Source organism: Hippopotamus amphibius, chromosome 12 (genome assembly GCF_030028045.1).
Source record: "Hippopotamus amphibius kiboko isolate mHipAmp2 chromosome 12, mHipAmp2.hap2, whole genome shotgun sequence".
Lineage (NCBI taxonomy): Eukaryota > Metazoa > Chordata > Mammalia > Artiodactyla > Hippopotamidae > Hippopotamus > Hippopotamus amphibius.
In genome coordinates this window covers 451,785-468,725 of record NC_080197.1, presented here as the reverse complement: position 1 = coordinate 468,725, position 16,941 = coordinate 451,785, and the positions used below count along the sequence as shown (strand labels likewise).

The 16,941-nt window shown below is 67.2% G+C and overlaps 3 protein-coding genes across 4 annotated transcripts in view; 2 read left to right on the top strand and 1 right to left on the bottom strand.

Annotated features, from left to right (window-relative positions):
• Positions 1-881: 881 nt before the first annotated feature.
• On the top strand, positions 882-2,527 carry LIME1 (Lck interacting transmembrane adaptor 1). The gene is made up of 5 exons (XM_057703928.1): positions 882-1,079; positions 1,237-1,294; positions 1,365-1,452; positions 1,537-1,886; positions 1,985-2,527. The coding sequence occupies exons 1-5, from the start codon at positions 982-984 to the stop codon at positions 2,267-2,269; spliced, it is 879 nt and encodes a 292-aa protein (XP_057559911.1). The 5' UTR covers positions 882-981; the 3' UTR covers positions 2,270-2,527.
• A 684-nt stretch (positions 2,528-3,211) lies between these two features.
• On the top strand, positions 3,212-6,865 carry SLC2A4RG (SLC2A4 regulator). 2 transcript variants are annotated; one of them, XM_057703627.1, is made up of 8 exons: positions 3,212-3,448; positions 3,747-3,883; positions 4,809-4,918; positions 5,394-5,563; positions 5,636-5,736; positions 5,851-6,088; positions 6,176-6,267; positions 6,354-6,865. In XM_057703627.1, exons 1-8 carry the CDS (start codon positions 3,338-3,340, stop codon positions 6,463-6,465), a joined length of 1,071 nt encoding a protein of 356 aa, XP_057559610.1. In that variant the 5' UTR covers positions 3,212-3,337; the 3' UTR covers positions 6,466-6,865. The 2 variants fall into 2 exon arrangements, with proteins under 2 accessions (XP_057559610.1, XP_057559609.1); XM_057703626.1 differs by having other exon boundaries at positions 5,851-6,267.
• A 2,643-nt stretch (positions 6,866-9,508) lies between these two features.
• The window catches only part of ZBTB46 (zinc finger and BTB domain containing 46), a 33,972-nt gene continuing 26,539 nt past the window's right edge, over positions 9,509-16,941 (bottom strand). Inside the window, exons 4-5 of the mRNA XM_057700761.1 lie at positions 13,160-13,335; positions 9,509-10,249 (exon numbers count right to left, since the gene is read on the bottom strand). Coding sequence (XP_057556744.1) covers positions 9,875-10,249; positions 13,160-13,335 — 551 coding nt within the window. The 3' untranslated portion in view covers positions 9,509-9,874. The remainder of the gene's footprint in view (positions 10,250-13,159; positions 13,336-16,941) is intronic.

The window sequence follows — 16,941 nt, the reverse complement described above, 5'->3', positions numbered from 1 at the left end:
ACAGAGGTGCTGTGCCTCGAGGTGCCCGAGCTGCCCGCCACCCTGGACGGTGGATGAGCTGCACTGTGTCCCGGCTCCGGTGAGTGCCCACTCTGGCCTCTAGCCTGGCCAGGGCCCTGGGCCCCTTGGTGTCTTCCTAGGGCAGCTGAGGACTGAAGTCGGGGAGGACTGGGCCCTACCAGGTCCGGGCACTGGGACCTGGGCCCTCTGGTGAGGAAAGCCCACTCCCTGGGTCTGGGCAGACTGGCCCCCAACTCCAGAGACACCCCACCCCCCAGCTCCATGCTGCTGGACACGCCCACCTCCAGCAGCTCTGCCAAGACTCCAGGAAGCAGACGTGCAAGGGTAGGGGCGATTGGAGGGGAAGGGTGGAGAGCCGGGGGTAGCTGGTGGGGGGCTGGGGGGCCGGCGTACAGAGCAACACTTCCTGTCTGCTGACCCCCAGCCTTCCGGCCCCTCAGGGGCCCAGTCTCTGTAGTGGACAGCCAGGGGCATCACCTGGACAGGAGCCACGCCTGGGCGGGACGTGGCTGTAGGTGAGTCTGTGGCCTGTGGCTCGCAAGCCTGGGGTGTGCCCTAGGGGCCTCCCCGGCTCACAGGGTTGGCCTCAGTGACCACCGTGGGGCTCTGGCCAGGTTCCAGCTGCCCTGCCCCTCCTCCACTGGCCGTGCTTGGCCTTCACTTGAGTCATCCTTGCCGACTCAGGTCCTCACGGGGGGCCAGGCAGAGCACGCCCCACCCTCAGCGGCAGCCCCCGGGCAGAGGCGGGAAGGTGGGTGCTGAGGCGGTGTCCCCTCGGCCTCCGTAGGAGGGAGGGGCTGCTGAGCCCTGGGGTTTCCTGTGTGCTGAGTCAGAGCGCACAGCGGGGAGGGGACCTCCCGGCAGCATGAGGCACAGAAGTGGGCTGTCGGGTGGGTGCCCAGTCCCTCGGCCCCCAGCACCCCTGTCCTCTGCCCCCAGGCCCATCCACTGCTTCACAGGATGAGGCCACAGGTCCCCTCGGCCTCTCCTGCCCTCTGGGTGCTGGGGTTCCTCAGCCTGCTCCTCTGGCTGTGGGTGCTGTGCACGGCCTGCCACAGGTATGTCCATCCTGGGCCTGGGTGGGGCCTGGCTCAGCTCTGCAGCCAGAGGGGGCGGGGCTCAGCCAGGCCCAGCGCGGGCTCTGCACACACACCTCCCTACGGGCCTCTGACCGGCATCTCTGCCTCCCTGGCCTGATGATCCTCTCGTACCCAGGAAGCGGGCACGGAGGCAGCTGTCCAGGCTGCAGGGCAGTGTGATGCCAGTGGAAGCGGTGAGTGCTAGGGTGTCCCTAGGGTCAGGGTGGGGCCAGCAGGAGACCGACCAGCCTTCCTTGCCCCCAGTCACGGCTTAGACGACCCCACCACTGTTCCCTCAGCAAGTCGGACACCAGGCTGCATGAGCTGCACCGCGGCCGGCCCTGCAGCAGAGGTGAGCTGGCGGGCGGGCCGGGGCCTGGAGGTGGGCAGGTGTTCCCGGACCCCCAAGTAACCTCTGCCCTGCCCCCACCCCCAGCCCCACGGCCTGCCAGCATGGATCTCCTGTGCCCACAATGGCTGGAAGTGTCCAGAGGCACGACCAGGGCCCCAACAGCCTTCTCACAGCAGGAGCTGCCCCCGGCCGCACCCTCCACCGGCCCCGAGGCCACCTATTCCAACGTGGGGCTGGCCGTGATCCCCAGGGCCAGGCTGGCAGTCAGCTCTGGGGTGTGGGCAGGGGCACGGCTGACCAGCAGCTGTGCCAGGCCCGGGCCTGAGGCCAGGCCCGTGGTGGCTGAGTATGCTTGTGTCCAGAAGCTCAAGAGAAGAGATCGAGGCCCCCAAGGCCTGGAGCAGGGCGAGGTGGAGGCGACCGCGGCCTCTCCGGTAAGGTGAAGGGTGTGCGGTAGAGTGGGTGGGACTGGGCAGATCCTCCGCCGAGCGGATGGTGCTGACCCCTCCCTGGGCTGGCTCCCTCTCTCCAGGTGGACATCCTGTATTCCAGGGTCAGCAAGCCTAAAAGGAGGGACCCAGGACCTGCCGCAGACCAGCCAGACCCCGAGGGTGGGGGAACGAGTTTGGCTCTGGGGAGCGACCTGGCCTACGAGGTCCTCCCTCGCAGGGGCCTGGGTGTGGACAAGAGCCTCCTAGAAAACGTGTATGAGAGCATCCAGGAGATGAGGGCCCCTGGGCACCTGGAGTCCCCCAGCTCCAGCTCCTACCAGGAGAGGACACATGCAGGGCATGGAGACCCCCTGCTTCCTGTCTAAGCCTGGGGAGGGGTCTGCATCCCCTCCCGGCCCTGGACACCCAAGTACAGATGATCCTTCCTCCAGACTGGGGTGCGACGCCTCACTTCCCCCGCAGTCCCCTCCCCGACACGCAGCTGACAGCACAAATTCCAGACAGCAGGGCTGCCAGCCTGTGGGCTCTCTGGGGTCCTGGCTGCCACGTCCTCTCCAGGGCAGGGTCTCAATAAAGAACCAGCTCAGGAAGCATGAACACCGCTATGCCTCGGTCTGCTCCTCTTGAAAGCCTGGCAGGCGTGGGGGGCGGGGGTCTGGAGGGGTGAAAACCTCTCCTTGGCAACGGGCTCCCTCCCGCTGGGGGGGCGGGCTGCCTGCGCCCCGTCACTCGGGACCGCCGGCTGGTGGGGCTCAGAAGACCGAGCGGGGGAGGGAGGCGGGGAGGGAGGCGGGCCCGGGGCGGGGGGGGGCGGTCCTCAGGCCGAGCGGTTCCTCCGAGCGGTGAGCCGGCGCACACGGCGGCTGCCCCCGGGTGAGACCTGGACCCTGAGCGCAGGGAAGGCGCCGCCCCGCAGCCCCGGGAGTTACGTAAGGGGCGGGGGAGGTGGGCGGCCGCCGTTAAAGAATAACCTGCTCCCGGGAAGCCCGCCAAGGGAACGCGGCCCCCTCCCGGGTCCCGCAGCCCGCGCAGGGGCACCCCTCGAGGAAGCGGCCGCCCCGGCGACGGGGGCGCGGGGGCCGTCGGGCGGCGCCAGCCAGGCCCCCTCCCCGACCCGCGCGGGGCCGGCCGTCCCGGGGCGGGGCGGAGCCGCGGGGCGGGCCAATGGGCGCGCGGCGGAGGCGGAGGCGGGGCGGGGCAGCGGGCGGGCCAATGGGCGCGCGGCGGGGCGGGGCCTCGGGGCGGGGCGGGGCCTCGGGCCGCCGGGAGGGGGCGGGGCCGGCAGGCAGGCTTGGGGCGGTGCGGCGCGGCGCGGGCGGCGGCCGATCCAGGGCGGGGGTCGGCGGCCCGGCCAGCCCGGCCCGGCCCGGCCCTGGGCCGCGTCCCGAGCGTCCGCGCTCGCCGCTGCAGCCTCGGCGCCCGGCCGGCCGACCATGGAGGCCGAGCGCCCCCCGGTTCCCGGCCCGGGCTGCGGGCGCAACCCCCTCGGCGCCGGCGGCCGGGATCCCGCGGCCGCGCCCGTGTCCGTGCCCGCGCCGCCGCAGGTACCGGGCGCGGGGCGGACAGAGGGCCCGCGGCGAAGATGGCGTCGGGCTGCACGAACTTTGGGCCCCGCGGTGGGGCGGGGCGGGCGGGGCGGCGCGTCGCCGCGCGTGTCCGTGGGTCCGGCGGGGCTGGGCCGGCGCCCGGAGCGCTTCCCGCCGCGGCGGCCGGGGGCGGGGCCGGGGGCGGGGCCGCACCGGCCGCGGCCGGTTTGGGGGCGGGCATCAGTGGGTCGGGGCGGCGGCGGCGGCGGGGGTGGGGACCCGGCCGCTGCCCGCTCTGAGCCGGTCGCGTCCGCAGGGCCCTGCCTTGGAGTTCGCGCTGCCCCAGGAGCCGGAGCCGCGGGCCGCGGACCTCGGGGCCCCGGGGGTGGGGGCGGGGGCGGGGGCGGCGGGGCCCCGGACGCCGTCGGCTCACATCCCGGTGCCAGCACATAGGTGAGCCGGGGCCGCCTACCAGGCCGAGGGGGCGTGTGCACACGCGCGCTGTGTGTGCAGGGGTGGTGGATGGGGCACGGGCGGGAGCCTTCCCGACCCCACCCGCCCAGGGGGCCTCGGTGGAGGGCAGCTCAGCGCCCTGAACTCGCTTTCCGTCCTCGCCTCTCAGCTCTCCAGCCCTGGAGGAGCTGAGCAGAAATGACCCGTGTATTAGTGTGCCTTGTTCCCCGCCAAACCCAGGGGGCCAGAGCGCAGAACTGGCAAGGGGGCGCCTGTCAGTCTCTGTGCAGAAGAGGCTACCAGGCCTGGAATCACTGTCCCGGAATCCCGGGGCCCCCGACGGCCATCTCCCCAACCCTGTCTGCAGAGAAGTCCTCCGGGTGCCTGATCCCCCGAGCTGGCTGCGCAGGCAGGGGCGCGCTCTGGCCTGGCCCACTGGGGCCCAGGGACCCGCTTGTGCTTCGAGCCCGGTCTCCCTGGCTGCTGCTGACGGCTGGCTGCTCCCGCCCTCCCAGGCCTGGCGCGAGGCCCGCAGCTGCTGTTGCACAACCCTGGTTAATGTGTGACTGGGGGGAGGGCTGGGCCGGGCCTGGCCTGGTCTGGCCCCACCGGTGGGGCCTCAGACCCCTGTCCAGCACCAGGGTTTGAAGCCGCCACGACGGGACAAAGCCCAGGCTGCAGAGAAGTCGGGCTTTGGGAAGAGTCCGACCCAGGCCCGTCCCTGGTGGTTCCTGGGGATTCGGGGCTCGGCAACCCGAGCTGGGGGTGGGGCTGGGCTTCCTGCCCGGCTCCTGGAGTGAGGGAGGCGGGTGCACACACGTGCCCAGGCCTGCACGTGTGCCGGGCCAGGGGATGGGCCTGGAGGACTTCTCAGGCCCCACCCGCCCCCCACCTGCCCCCCATCCCTCACCCCCATCTCCTCCAGAGCCCCCCCGGGAAAAGCTCGGCTGGACGAGGTCATGGCTGCTGCAGCCCTCACAAGCCTGTCCACCAGCCCCCTCCTGCTGGGGGCCCCAGCTGTAGCCTTCAGCAGAGGTGAGACTTAGAGGCCTGGCTTGCGGTGGGGGTGGTAGCAGGGCTCAGGACCACTGTCCCTCCAGGATCCTAGAAGCCGCCAGTCCCCTGTGGGGCAAGCAGAGCCCCTCACCTGGAATACCACCTTCTAAGTGCATCTCCTGAGGCCTAAAGCGGACTGCCCCTCCCTGTGGCCAAAGCTGCAGGACCCCAGGCCTCCAGGCTTCCAGGACCTGTTCATCTCCACCTGGCTGGCCAGGCATCTCCCCACCCCAGACTTCCATTTCTCCTTCTCTGTGCTGGAGAGGCTTGTCCCTGGGCTGCCGTGGCCACCTCCTCCCGGCCACTGCCTCCTGCAAGAGGTTCTCTGTCCTCCACACTCACCTGTGGACAGGGGAACAGGCAGAGGCCTTCCCTTCAGGGACTTGTAGCCAGCAGCGTCTGCGGCACCGCTGGGCCCCCAAAGTCCTGATGCTGCACTGCCGTGTGTCCGCAGAGGCCGGCTCAGAACCCTGGAGGGAGGCCCCGGTGCGGCCACTGGGCAGCAGCGGGGAAGGGGGCTGGGACCCGGCCAGTGACCAGTCCTCTCCCTCTACACCGTCGCCCCCGCTGCCCCCTGAGGCAGCCCACTTCCTGTTCGGGGAGCCCGCCCTGAGGAAGAGGAAGGTGAGCTGGGGCAGCCCTTGGAGCCGGGCGGACGCGGGGGGCCCCCGAGCCTGACCCGCCCCTGTCGCCCAGAGCGCGCTGCAGGGGCTGTTCCAGTGTCTGTGGAAGCGCTGCGGGAAGGTGCTGAGCTCCGCGTCAGGGATGCAGAGACACATCCGCCTGGTGCACCTGGGGTGCGGCGGGGCGGGGCCAGGGGCGGAGGGGCGGCGGGGGGAGGGGGGGGTGGGCCAGGCGGGCCTCGGTGTCAGCTGCCACCCCTCCCCCCGCCCCCCACCCTGACCCCACAGGCGGCAGGCGGAGCCAGAGCAGAGCGATGGCGAGGAGGACTTCTACTACACAGAGCTGGACGTCGCCGTGGACGCGCTGACTGATGGGCTGTCCGGCCTGACCCCGGGGTCGCCCACGGCATCCATGCCGCCTGCCTTCCCCCGCTTAGAGCCGCTGGCGCCGCTGGGCCTGCCCAGCCTGCTGTGCCCACCTGCCCTGCCCCTGCCCCCGGTGCTGAGCTCCACACCCCCACCCCAGGTGTGCCCCAGTGACCACACCTACCAGGTGGGTGAGGCCGCGGGTGGCTCCGGAGGGGCGCGAGGCCACAGCGGTGTCTCCTCGCAGGGCTGCCTGGCACCCATCCGCCTGGAGCCACAGCCCGCCCCGGTCAGGGCCTGCGCACTAGCCCTGCCCACCAAGCCCGGTGCCAACCTGAGGTGCGTGTGCAGAGGGGCCAGGGCGGGCACCAGGCAGGGAGGGTCCCTGCCCGACAGCACCCCATGCCCCCCGTGTGTCCCCCCAGGAAGCCCCGAGGTGATGCCAAGAAGTGCCGGAAAGTGTACGGCATGGACCACCGGGACCTGTGGTGCACGGCCTGCCGCTGGAAGAAGGCCTGCCAGCGCTTCCTGGACTGAGCCCCGCCCGCCCGGGGCCTCTCCTGGCTGCAGGGTCTTCTTTTTAACGGGGGGAGGGTCCCCACCACTCAAAGTGCCTCTGAAGAAACCAGCCTTTGGCCTTTTGCACTAAAGCCAAACCTCACAGCTGTCCCCTCGGCCCGGGGTCCCCGGCAGTGGCTGCCCCTCACCTGTCGGCCCTGGACTTGTCGGGTGTGATGGGCCACACGGGGCCGTCCCCGACGCACTCTGAGGGGTGTCGGGGAGGGGGCGTCCCCGCTCGCACTTAACCTGACTGTTTGAGGGCCCAGGCGGACATTTGTACCGTGTTTGCCAAGCTCAGGTGTCTCACGTCTGGGCTGAACCAGGCGAGGAGTAAAATTAAAGATGCGGGATTTTTCCAAAAGCTGTGTCTGCCTCCCGGGGGGAGGGACACGGAACTGGGGTAGCGGGTGGGCTGACGGGCGGCCAGCAACCAGGCCGCAAAGGCCTGGGGGTGGGGGGCCGCCTCCACCCAGGGTGACGCTGGAGGAGGGACGCTGTGAAATACACACGAGGCGTCTGCTCAAGCAGCAGTTTCCCAATTTATTGAAAGTGATCGCTTTGCAAGAATGTCTAACTAATCCCGTCACAGAAAGGAGGCCCACAGGCGGGCCTGGAGTGCACCCGGCAGACAAGAAATCTCAAGACAAGCATCTCACTAGGGAGGAGGTGCTGTTGGCCGTCGACAGCTCCAGGGAAGCAGGCGACCGCCGTGATGTCCCACCGACCGATTACAAAAGACTCCCCCAGATATGAAACACATCTCCAATACAAACACAGGTTTATAGTCATTCATATAAAGTCGATATAATATAGATTATCCCCAGAAAAAAATCAACAATCTTCAAACACTGCCCTTTTTTTGTCTGTTTTGTTTTTGTTGACAGGTTGAAAGCATGTTGAAAAAATAAATATTTAAGAAAAGCACACACACTGCGCCCTCACTACAAGTAGTTCTAAAAAGGGCCGCGTACAAAACACAGTATAGGATCTAAAAAATAAAAACACCATTAAGTATGGCTTTCTTAAGAGTTGCACGTGTCACAGAATGAGCGAAAATAAGATTATCTTTCATATAATATTGCAAAAAAGTTCCAGTTTTTGCATTTTCTCAGAGTTCTCTTTTTTAAAAAGGAGGATGTGCAAAGTTGGAAGCAGTAGCTGTGTCCTTTCAGTTGAGGTCCCTACCCAGTCTTGGCAGTGTTGTGACTGTTCCCAAACCCAGAGTCCAAACACACAACCCGGTCAGGAGCAGAGCCGCACACAAACTCTCGGCTCCCCCGCCCCTCCCCCACCCCAAAGAGCTTGCCGCCCGACGGACCGCGTTCCTCAGTTGGCGTTGCAGACACTAAACACAGACGCATACAAACGGAAAGGTACAAACTGTGAGATGTCATCTACACGCTTTTCCGCTTCATAAAAAAATATTTATTAGTTTAAACACTGATTTGGAAAGAAAAGATCACGTTTAAAAAAAAAAAACCTTCATGACATGTCTTTTCCTCCGCGCCTCTGGAGGCGGTGTTCACCTCCGTCTCTGGAACCCAACTCCAGTTAATAGTGAACACGGGGCTCGGGGCAGGCGGCGGGAGGCGGGACCCTCGGTTTTCCAGTAAAGTGTGTTTTGAGGAAGAAAACGCCCCTGTGGCACTGAGGGCCCCGGAAAGGTCAGCCAGGGCAGCCTAGAGCGGGAGCGAGCAGGTCCTGAGTGTGGCACAGAGGGGCCCGGGCGGCAGCCTGAGAGGTGGCCCCGTGCGAAACCCAGAGACGCTTGGTAGCAAAGATCTGGTTTCCAAACGTATTTGATAAGAAAGGAAGTCGGTTTATAAAAGAGGTTAGAAAGTGGGGGAAAGGTGCACAGTGGGGAGCCCTGCCGAGGGGCTCAGCCGGGCCCCACTGTGAAAGGCAGAAGGGGGCACCGGACCCGGAGACCCCCGCCCTGGGCGCCTGCCCCCGTGCCGGCCCTTCCCTAAGAATGCCAGCACGGAGGAGTTCACAGCATCCCCAGGTGAGGATGGGAGCACGGCCCTCTTCTGAGAGAAAGGCGGCTGGTTGTGGTTAAAACAAAATAAGATGAAGCTGTGACCTCTCCCCGGGGCAGCGCTTCAAGGAGAGCACCCGTCTGCGTCCACTCAGCCAGCCCTGTGCCCCCGCCCCCACAGCAGCCACCCAAGGAGGGGTCTGTGGGGTCTGCCTTTCTCCACCTAGAAAGAGAAGACCGGACCCGGGAGACATGCCAGAAAGCCACTGGGCTTGCAGGCTGTGGGAAGAGAGAAAAGCCAGCATCTCCTCCAGCTCCAGCTCAGCCCCTCAGGGGCCCTGCCACGGGGTCCCTCAGGGGCTCCCGAGCGAGGCGCGGAGGGGACGGCATGTACGTGTCACGAGCCTAAAAGGAAGACAGGCCGGTGTCGGCCCCACAGCGAGCTCACAAGCCGGGGCCGGCCTCTGAGGAAAAAGGAAAAAAAAAAAAGAGAGAACGGGTCATGAGACTGTTCAGAAGAGAGCGAGAGGGCTTGGGAGGGAGCCAAAGGCAAGACGACTCTGCGAGCGCCGTCGGGTGGGACCAGAACCACTGCACCTGCCGGCCTCGGCGCCCTCAGCTGCTCCCAGAACTTGGGCCCCGAGCACCTGGGGGTGGGGGCGGCCCCACGGGCGGCGCGAGCAGCACGGCGTCGGGGCGCCCTCCGGCGTTAGCAGCAACGAAGGCGAGCCGCCCCAGGGGGCGGGGGGCGGCGGGGTCCGCAGGAGCAGCCCGGGGGCGGCGCGACGGGCGGGGCCCTCGGAGACGTGCACGCGGAGGCCCCTGCGGGGGGAGCACCTGGCGCGCGCGGCCGCCTCCGGGGAGATAGCACCTGGGCGCCCCGGGCCGAGGCGGGCGGCTGCCGTGGGTTGAGCACCAAAGCCCGGAGGCGGGAGGGCCGCGGGGCTCTGCCACCAGACAGCGCAGCCCTGGAGGGCGGGGGCCGCGGCAGCCGCCGGCAGGGACCCCGCTGCTGAGAAGGGGGGAGCGGGGCGCGGGGGAGGGCGCTCTGCCCGGGACGGGGCCCGCGGTGGCCAGGCTCCCGGACCTAACGGCTCCCGGGCCCGGGCCTCAGGGCCACCCCGGGACCTCGGCCGGGGCCGACCCGTCGTCCTTGGGCACGGGCCGCGGGGCGCCCGACGCCAGGCTGGTCTCCTGGGCTCCCCCGACGCCCGCCACGCAGCCCTGCTGGGGGAGGTGACAGGGGCTCTCCCGGGGCTCAGACGCGCCCCGCGCCCCGGCCTCGCGCGCACCCCCAGCCCCACGCGCGGGGCGGCCGCGCCTCTGAGCCCCGGGGCGTCCGCGAGGCGTTGGGGGGAGCAGGCGGGGGGGGGGGGGGGGAGGCCGTGGCCCAGCGCCCGGCCCGGCCTAGGAGATCCAGGCGAAGTCCTTGTCGGCGCCGCCGGCGGGGCTGCGGGGCTCCCGCGGCGAGTCCTCGTCCTCCTTGTCGTCCCCCAGCAGCGCGTCCTCGGGGGCCAGGCCCACGTCGTCCTCGTCCTCGCCCAGCTCCTCCTCGCCCTCCCCGCGCGGGTCCTCGGGGTCCTCCAGGTACGGCCCGTCGCCCGCAAACAGCTCCGGGGAGCCCTCGGCGCCGCCGCCGTCCAGGGGCCCGGCGCCGCCGCTGCCCGCGCAGTCGGCACACACGCCGTGGCGCCGCGAGCCATGCTTGATGCCCACGCTGGCGGCCGACATGAACACGCGGCTACACAGCTTGCACACGTACTTCTTGTCCTTGCTGTGCACCTGCAGGGGAGGCGGTCAGTGCGGAGGGACAGGCGGTCAGTGCGGGGGGACATGTGGTCAGTGCGGGGGGCAGGCGGTCAGTGCGGGGGGGACAGGCGGTCAGTGCGGGGGACAGGCGGTCAGTGCGGGGGGCAGGCGGTCAGTGCGGGGGGGGCAGGCGGTCAGTGTTGGGGGACAGGCGGTCAGTGCGGGGGGGACAGGCGGTCAGTGCGGGGGGGGCAGGCGGTCAGTGTGGGGGACAGGCGGTCAGTGCGGGGGGACATGTGGTCAGTGCGGGGGGACATGTGGTCAGTGCGGGGGGGGCAGGCGGTCAGTGCAGGGGGGCAGGCGGTCAGTGTGGGGGGGACAGGCGGTCAGTGCGGGGGGCAGGCGGTCAGTGCGGGGGGGGCAGGCGGTCAGTGTTGGGGGACAGGCGGTCAGTGCGGGGGGGACAGGCGGTCAGTGCGGGGGGGGCAGGCGGTCAGTGCGGGGGGGGCAGGCGGTCAGTGCGGGGGGGACAGGCGGTCAGTGCGGGGGGACATGTGGTCAGTGCGGGGGGGGCAGGCGGTCAGTGCGGGGGGGACAGGTGGTCAGTGCGGGGGGCAGGCGGTCAGTGTGGGGGGACAGGCGGTCAGTGCGGGGGGGACATGTGGTCAGTGTGGGGGGCAGGCGGTCAGTGCAGGGGGAGGCGGTCAGTGCAGGGGGAGGCGGTCAGTGCGGGGAGGGCATTGGGTGGCCACCCCTAGCCCTGGCCGGGGGCCACTGCACAAAGCCGGGACGCCGAGTTGCAGGTGCCAGCAAAACTCACCCCCGTCCAGAGGATGCGGAGCTCTAGGCTGGCCGTGCCCCCCACACAGCACTGGCCCAGGGCACACATCTGCCCTTGGGGTCACACTGCTCCCCACACCTCCCAACAGAGACAGCAGCGCACTCCCCTCCGCCCCGCCCCCGCTTTTGCCCCCGGGGGTGGGGCGGGGGAAGGCTGCGGCTCCGGTGGCTCCCGACGGGGCCCTGGGGGCCCTGGGGGCCCAGGCGATGGGAGTCCCGGGACAGCGGTGACCGGGAGGGACCTGAGGCACCTGCCTTCTGGGAAGCCCTCGGCAAAGCAAAGAGACGGGCTGAGTGCCGACGCGCGGGGCAGGCAGGCCTGGCGGCCCGGGGGGATGGGGGTGCGGGGGCCGCGACGGCGGTCACAACGCTGCCTCCTGCCTTTCTGAACCCTCCAGGCGACGGGCCTGCGCAGGGACCCCCCGCGTGCCTGGCCACGCGCCCTCGGCTTCCCGGCGCAGTGGCCCTGTGGACAGCCGTGAACGTCTGCCCCCTCACGGGCTCCCCAGAACCCTGACCGACGACGGCTGCCTGCCAGCCCAGGCGGGCGAGAGGCCGGACGTGGCCGGGACGGACACTGGACGCCGGCCACCGGCCACCGGGAGGAGCCGGGCCGCCTCACAGCTCTGAGTCCAGAAGTGGAGCCTCTGATCGCTTGGTTCCCGGGACCCTTCCTGGGCCTTCTCCATTTGTTACATTTTAAACCCAGGGCTTCCGCGACCCTCTCCAAAGGACAAAGACTGCAGTCTGGTGACGGCAGGGCTGGGCGGCGGGGGCAGCCCTGGGGAGCTGCGGGAGCCTGTCCGCCAGGGCCAGATGGCCGGGCACGGGTCCCAACGGATGCGTGGACGGGCAGGGAAGGGCGTGGGTGCCGTGGCGACCTGGTGCTCGGCTCCATGGGGAGGAGATCGGCCCCTCTGTACCCCCAGCCTCCTGGCTGAGCCTCCCGGGGCGGGCAGGGCAGGAACAACACTGCTCTTCTGCCGTCAGGGGAGGTTCAGCCCCCTCCCTGCCCTGCAGACCTGCCTCTCGGGGTTCAGGGCATGGGGCCAGCAAGGGGAGCACGGGCATCCCCTCAGTCGGCCAGCCTGGGCCCTGGCTCCGAGGGCTGCCTCCCTCTGCAGCTTTTCAACCTGACCTCCAGGGATCTCCCCTGGTGAGCCCCCCCAGGATAAGGCAAACGCAAGAACCCAACAAGAGTCCAGTGGGGACGGGCCGGTGCAGCTGGGGCCCGGGCGGTGGGCTCTGGCTCACTGCCTCGCACGGCTCCCCCTGTCGGAGCCACCCCCGAGGTCTCGTCGCGGCCCCTGGGATGGTCAGCCTGGTGCCAGGACGTGCCTGGGCCCCCTTGCCACGGGGATGGGGCCCCTCCGCGCCTCCTGACGGGTCCGCCACTGCCGGTCAGCAGGCGAGGGTGCTGCGGGGAGGCCGGCCCGACGGCCCTGAGGTCCCTCACTCATGACGTCACCCCAGCGTCCTCTCCCCGCCCCCATCCTGAGCCACCACCTCCCTGGTTTCTCACCCCCCGGGGGCTCCTCGCCCTGTGTTTTGGTGAATCTGCCTCCCTGTTTCGAGGATGACCTTTACTGTTACATCCCGGCCCAGTGAACTCATCTGCTCAGCACCTGCTCCTGAGCTGCCCGCCGGGCCGTCAGACACCTTCCAGGGGCTGCGGGGGAGGGGCCGGGGTCCCACGGCAGCTGCGGGGCAGGGGCACGGAGGAGGGGGCCGTGTGGCGGTAGCTGGGGGCAGGGGCAGGGTTCTGGCAGGGAAGGAAGCCCCTGCAGAGGTCGGGCTGGAGCAGAGGGGGCCCCAAAGGGGAGCCTGAGGGGTAGGGCCCGGAGCAACGCGCCCCCTGCCTTCTGCACCTGCGGCCGGAGGCAGAGCCGCTCAGGAGGGACACAGGAGCGGAGTGCCTCCCCGCCGTCCTGGTCTTCTCCACCGCAGGGCAGACCCCACTTCAGGGCTGCACGTGGCATCCTGGTCACCCCCCGTCCCCATCCTGGCCGGGCACAGCGGCCCCACGCACAGCGTGCCCTGGACCGACCCTGTGCTGACGCCCGCTGCCCGCCTGCCACCCCCCGCGGCCCCGCGCCCACTCACCAGCGTGTGCCGCTTCATGTGCTCGCGCCGTGTGAACTTCTTCCCGCAGATCTCGCAGGGGTAGGGCCGCTCGCCCGTGTGAGAGCGCATGTGCCTCTTGAGAATGCACTGGTGCATGGCCGAGAAGCTGCAGTAGGGGCAGCGGAACTTCTTCCTGATGACCGTGAACTCATTCACTGCAAGACAGACGGCGGCCGGTCAGCCTGAGAACCCCGCACGGCCCGCCCGCTGCCACCCGCACCCGGCTCTCCCCATGGGGCTGGGGGTCTGCAGCCGGCGGTCAGGCCTGGCCGGGGGCAGAGGGGGCTCCCACGGTCTAAGTAAGAGCACTTCTCAGATCGGCCAGTACCTCCCACATCAGCCCCTAAAACACACGAGGGCACACGCGGAACCAACAGAATCAACGGAAACACGAACGTGGGCCGTCCCCGCCCCCTCCACGCGTCCACGCGGCCGCAGCCAGGGTAGGGGTGCCGCCTGGTGGGTGCCGCCTGGTGAGAGGCCACCGGCGAGCGTCCATCCCTACTGTCCCTCCCCAAGTTTCAGAGAGTGACACTGTGGGCCCCCGGGCCAGGGCCACATTCCAGGGGGCTCGCAGGGGGCGGTCGGAGGGTCCATGGGGTCAATCCCGCTGTGCGAGGCCCCCAGGCACGGCGGCAACTCACCCTGAGTGGCGCCCTTTGCGCGGGGCACCCGCCAACACCACAGTCACCCCCTCTTGAGCCGAGGGACATCACCCCAGACCCAGACCTGCTGGGTCGGTCGTCCCAAGCTCCCTGGCACTGCTGGGAGCCTCCAGGTGCTCAATGGCACCTCCTCCTGGGAGGGGAGCCCAGGGCGGGCATCTGCTCTCGGGCATCTGGAAGCAGCCCCCGGCCCTCACGCCACCCACAGGCTCACTGGCCGCACCCTGGCACCACCGCCCAGGGGACGGACCAAGGCTCCCACCGGTCAGGCCACAGGCAGGCGGACCCCTGGAAAGACCCGCCAGATACCCACACCCCCAGGCCCCGGGCACGGTCACAGCTGCCTCTGGAAGTGCCAGAGGAAAGCAGACGAGAAAACAGAGATCCCAGCGTGACGTGGCCCACAAGCATTGGGGGAAGCCGGAGAAGCTCAGGGGACCCACGCTGGCCCCTCTCGCCCAAGGAAGCTGGCCAGGCCGCTGGACACACGACAGGACGGCTCCAACCCGCCCAGTGCCCCCCACCCCGGGCCGCCCAGCACGTCACACAGGGGCAGGGCCCTCGCCACCATCTCCATGACGCATGACGTGTGCCCCAGGTCCCCAGTCCACTCTGCTGCTCAGACCCTAGCCCTGGGCAGGTCGCCATGGAAATGGTGCCAACTGCATGATGCGGCGCGGTGACCCCGAGCCCAACAGCCCAGGAAGCGCCCAGGTCCCCCCGCGTGAGGACAGGCTGGTGCTCATGCTGCACCTCCGTCCCTGAAACAGACCAGGCGACACTGAGGGGGACGTCTTATTTTGCTTCTCAAGCCATACATTTTCTCCTGAGACACCTTAAACGGCATCTAAATAACCACGCAAGCAGACTTCTTTTCCAGAACACGGGTCACTGAGACCGTCTGCGGGGCCTGGCAGGAGCCTGGCTGCTCTCATGGACCCAAGCGCGGTCACTCTGGCCTCTCCCACACCCACAGGTGTCAGGCGCCAGCGACACACCGCCCAGGATGAGCCCCCTCCACGCACAGGCCAGATGGCTTCACCAAGGGAGGCCTTCAGGGCCCCAAGTCTGGGCTGTGCGCACGTCATCACGGCTCAGGACTGATCCAGCCCCGCCCAGCACCTGCTCACCTGACGGTGTCTGTGCACACAGGGGCCTCCACGTCCCCACCAAGCCTGGGCACAGTCACCAGGTCTCTCAGAATCCAAGCCCTGTCCTGAGAAGGAAGGCATCTTCACATGTTCGGGAGCTTTCGACACGTGTGGGAGCTGCGGCAGGCAGGCGGCGGGAGGCGTGGACCGTCGCCCGTGTCCACGGGCAGTCACACACGGCAGCCACGGTTCACAGCGTGACCACATGTTCATGCTATGATTTTTAACTATACCTTCTTAAATGTGTGAATACACCGTGATTTATTCAACAGACATGACAGTTGTTTCCATTTTTCACCCCTGTGAACAATGCTTCAACAAAGTGCCTACAAAAGAACCTCTGCCCCTGGGGAGGAATCCTGAGAAGTGGGCCACGCCAGCCGTTGGGCCCCCCAAGGGCCAAGGCCACGCTCCGGTACGTGGGGCACAGATGGCGGTCACTGCTGTCAGCAGAACTGCTCCTTACAAAGCAGTAGGCCGAGGTCCCGGATGCAGGCGTGACCAGAGCATCCGGCAGCTCTTGGACCTGCGAGGAAGCAGCCCTGCCCAGGCCGCGGCTCCAGTCCCCCCACAGAGGGCCCTTGGACAGGTGGGTCCAGGTGAGGGTCCAAGACAGGACAGAGAGAAGGGCACCCACGTCTGGACGGACCACGTCCGGCAGCCCTCAAGGAGGAAAACCTTCCACCCTACGTCTCCCTTCCTGTTCGACCACCAGGCCCAGCCTGGCCCAGCCCGCCTCGTCCACGAGCAGCAGCAGACCGCCCCTACGCCTGCCTCCCGGCCGGTGCCCCCACCCGGACCCTGGTTCTCACAGCAGCACGGACCACAGCAAGCGTGCCGCCCACTCCGGGATGGAAAAGGAGAGCGAGGAGACGAGCTTTTAGGTTATTTGATTTCAAATAACTTTTTTGAGTTATTTTCTGCTTTCTATTCTGCTTCTACAATGTAAAAATTAAAATTTCATTCTTTATTCTAGCCTGCACTTAACAATTCAGACCTACATGTAAAAAAAATACTTATCTCTGTATGTAAGTGCTGTATTTTTTCCCTAGAGAAACAATTTAGCTGCACGGACGTGAGTGACCCACGGCCCGCGTCTCCGCTGGGCGCACAGCTGCAGGCTTTCTGAACCTACCCCATGATCACGCATTTTGCCGTTTTCCTAATGTATTAGTTTCCTGCTAATACGAATATCCACAAACTGAGCAGCTTAAAGCAACCTATGCTCTCTGTCCTGGAGGCCAGACCGTCCGAGGTCAAGGTGTGGGCAGAGTCGCGCGCCCTCCAGAGGCTCCAGGGGAGGGTCCTTCCTGCCTCCTCCAGCTCCGGGGGCTCCAGGTGTCCCTGGGCTGGTGGCCACATCTCACCCATCTGTGCCTCCATCCTCACATGGTGTCTCCTCTTCTGTCTCTTATAAGGACACCTGTCACTAGATTTAGGACCCATTGGGTATTCCAAAGGATATCCAATTGCAGTATCTTCCATCTTAGGATCCTTAATTTAATTATGTCTGAAAAGACCCTTTTCCCAAATAGGGTCACATTCACAGGGGCCAGGAATTAGGACGTGCATGTCTCCTCTGGGTGGCAGGCACCATGCCACCACTACTTCCGTGAACAGCACTGAGGGAAGCTTTCACTGACTAGATGACTAGAGTCACTTCGTGTGGGAAGAAGCTAAGACTTCCACAACTTGTGGTTTACAGTCTATATATCTTAGAAAACCTTTCAACATCATGTAGTTTGACTTGCACAAACATTATACAGCCCTAAATATCCACATAGTGGAAAAGTAATTGAAATAAATGAAAGAGAACAAACAGCATCAAATTGAAAGAATCTCTGCCAATCTGCCCTAAAAACAGAATGCTTTTGCCTGGAATCAGGTGTCCAGGATGAACGGCAAGCTGGAAAATGAGGAAGCGCCGTCTGCAGCCCGCACCAGA

Coding starts and splice junctions, on each gene's coding strand:
- LIME1 (XM_057703928.1), top strand. CDS start 982: ATGAGGCCACAGGTCCCCTCGGCCTCTCCTGCCCTCTGGGTGCTGGGG. Junction 1,080..1,236: donor CTGTGCACGGCCTGCCACAG/GTATGTCCATCC, acceptor TCTCGTACCCAG/GAAGCGGGCACGGAGGCAGC. Junction 1,887..1,984: donor AGGCGACCGCGGCCTCTCCG/GTAAGGTGAAGG, acceptor CCCTCTCTCCAG/GTGGACATCCTGTATTCCAG.
- SLC2A4RG (XM_057703626.1), top strand. CDS start 3,338: ATGGAGGCCGAGCGCCCCCCGGTTCCCGGCCCGGGCTGCGGGCGCAAC. Junction 3,449..3,746: donor CCGTGCCCGCGCCGCCGCAG/GTACCGGGCGCG, acceptor TCGCGTCCGCAG/GGCCCTGCCTTGGAGTTCGC. Junction 5,564..5,635: donor CCGCCCTGAGGAAGAGGAAG/GTGAGCTGGGGC, acceptor CCTGTCGCCCAG/AGCGCGCTGCAGGGGCTGTT.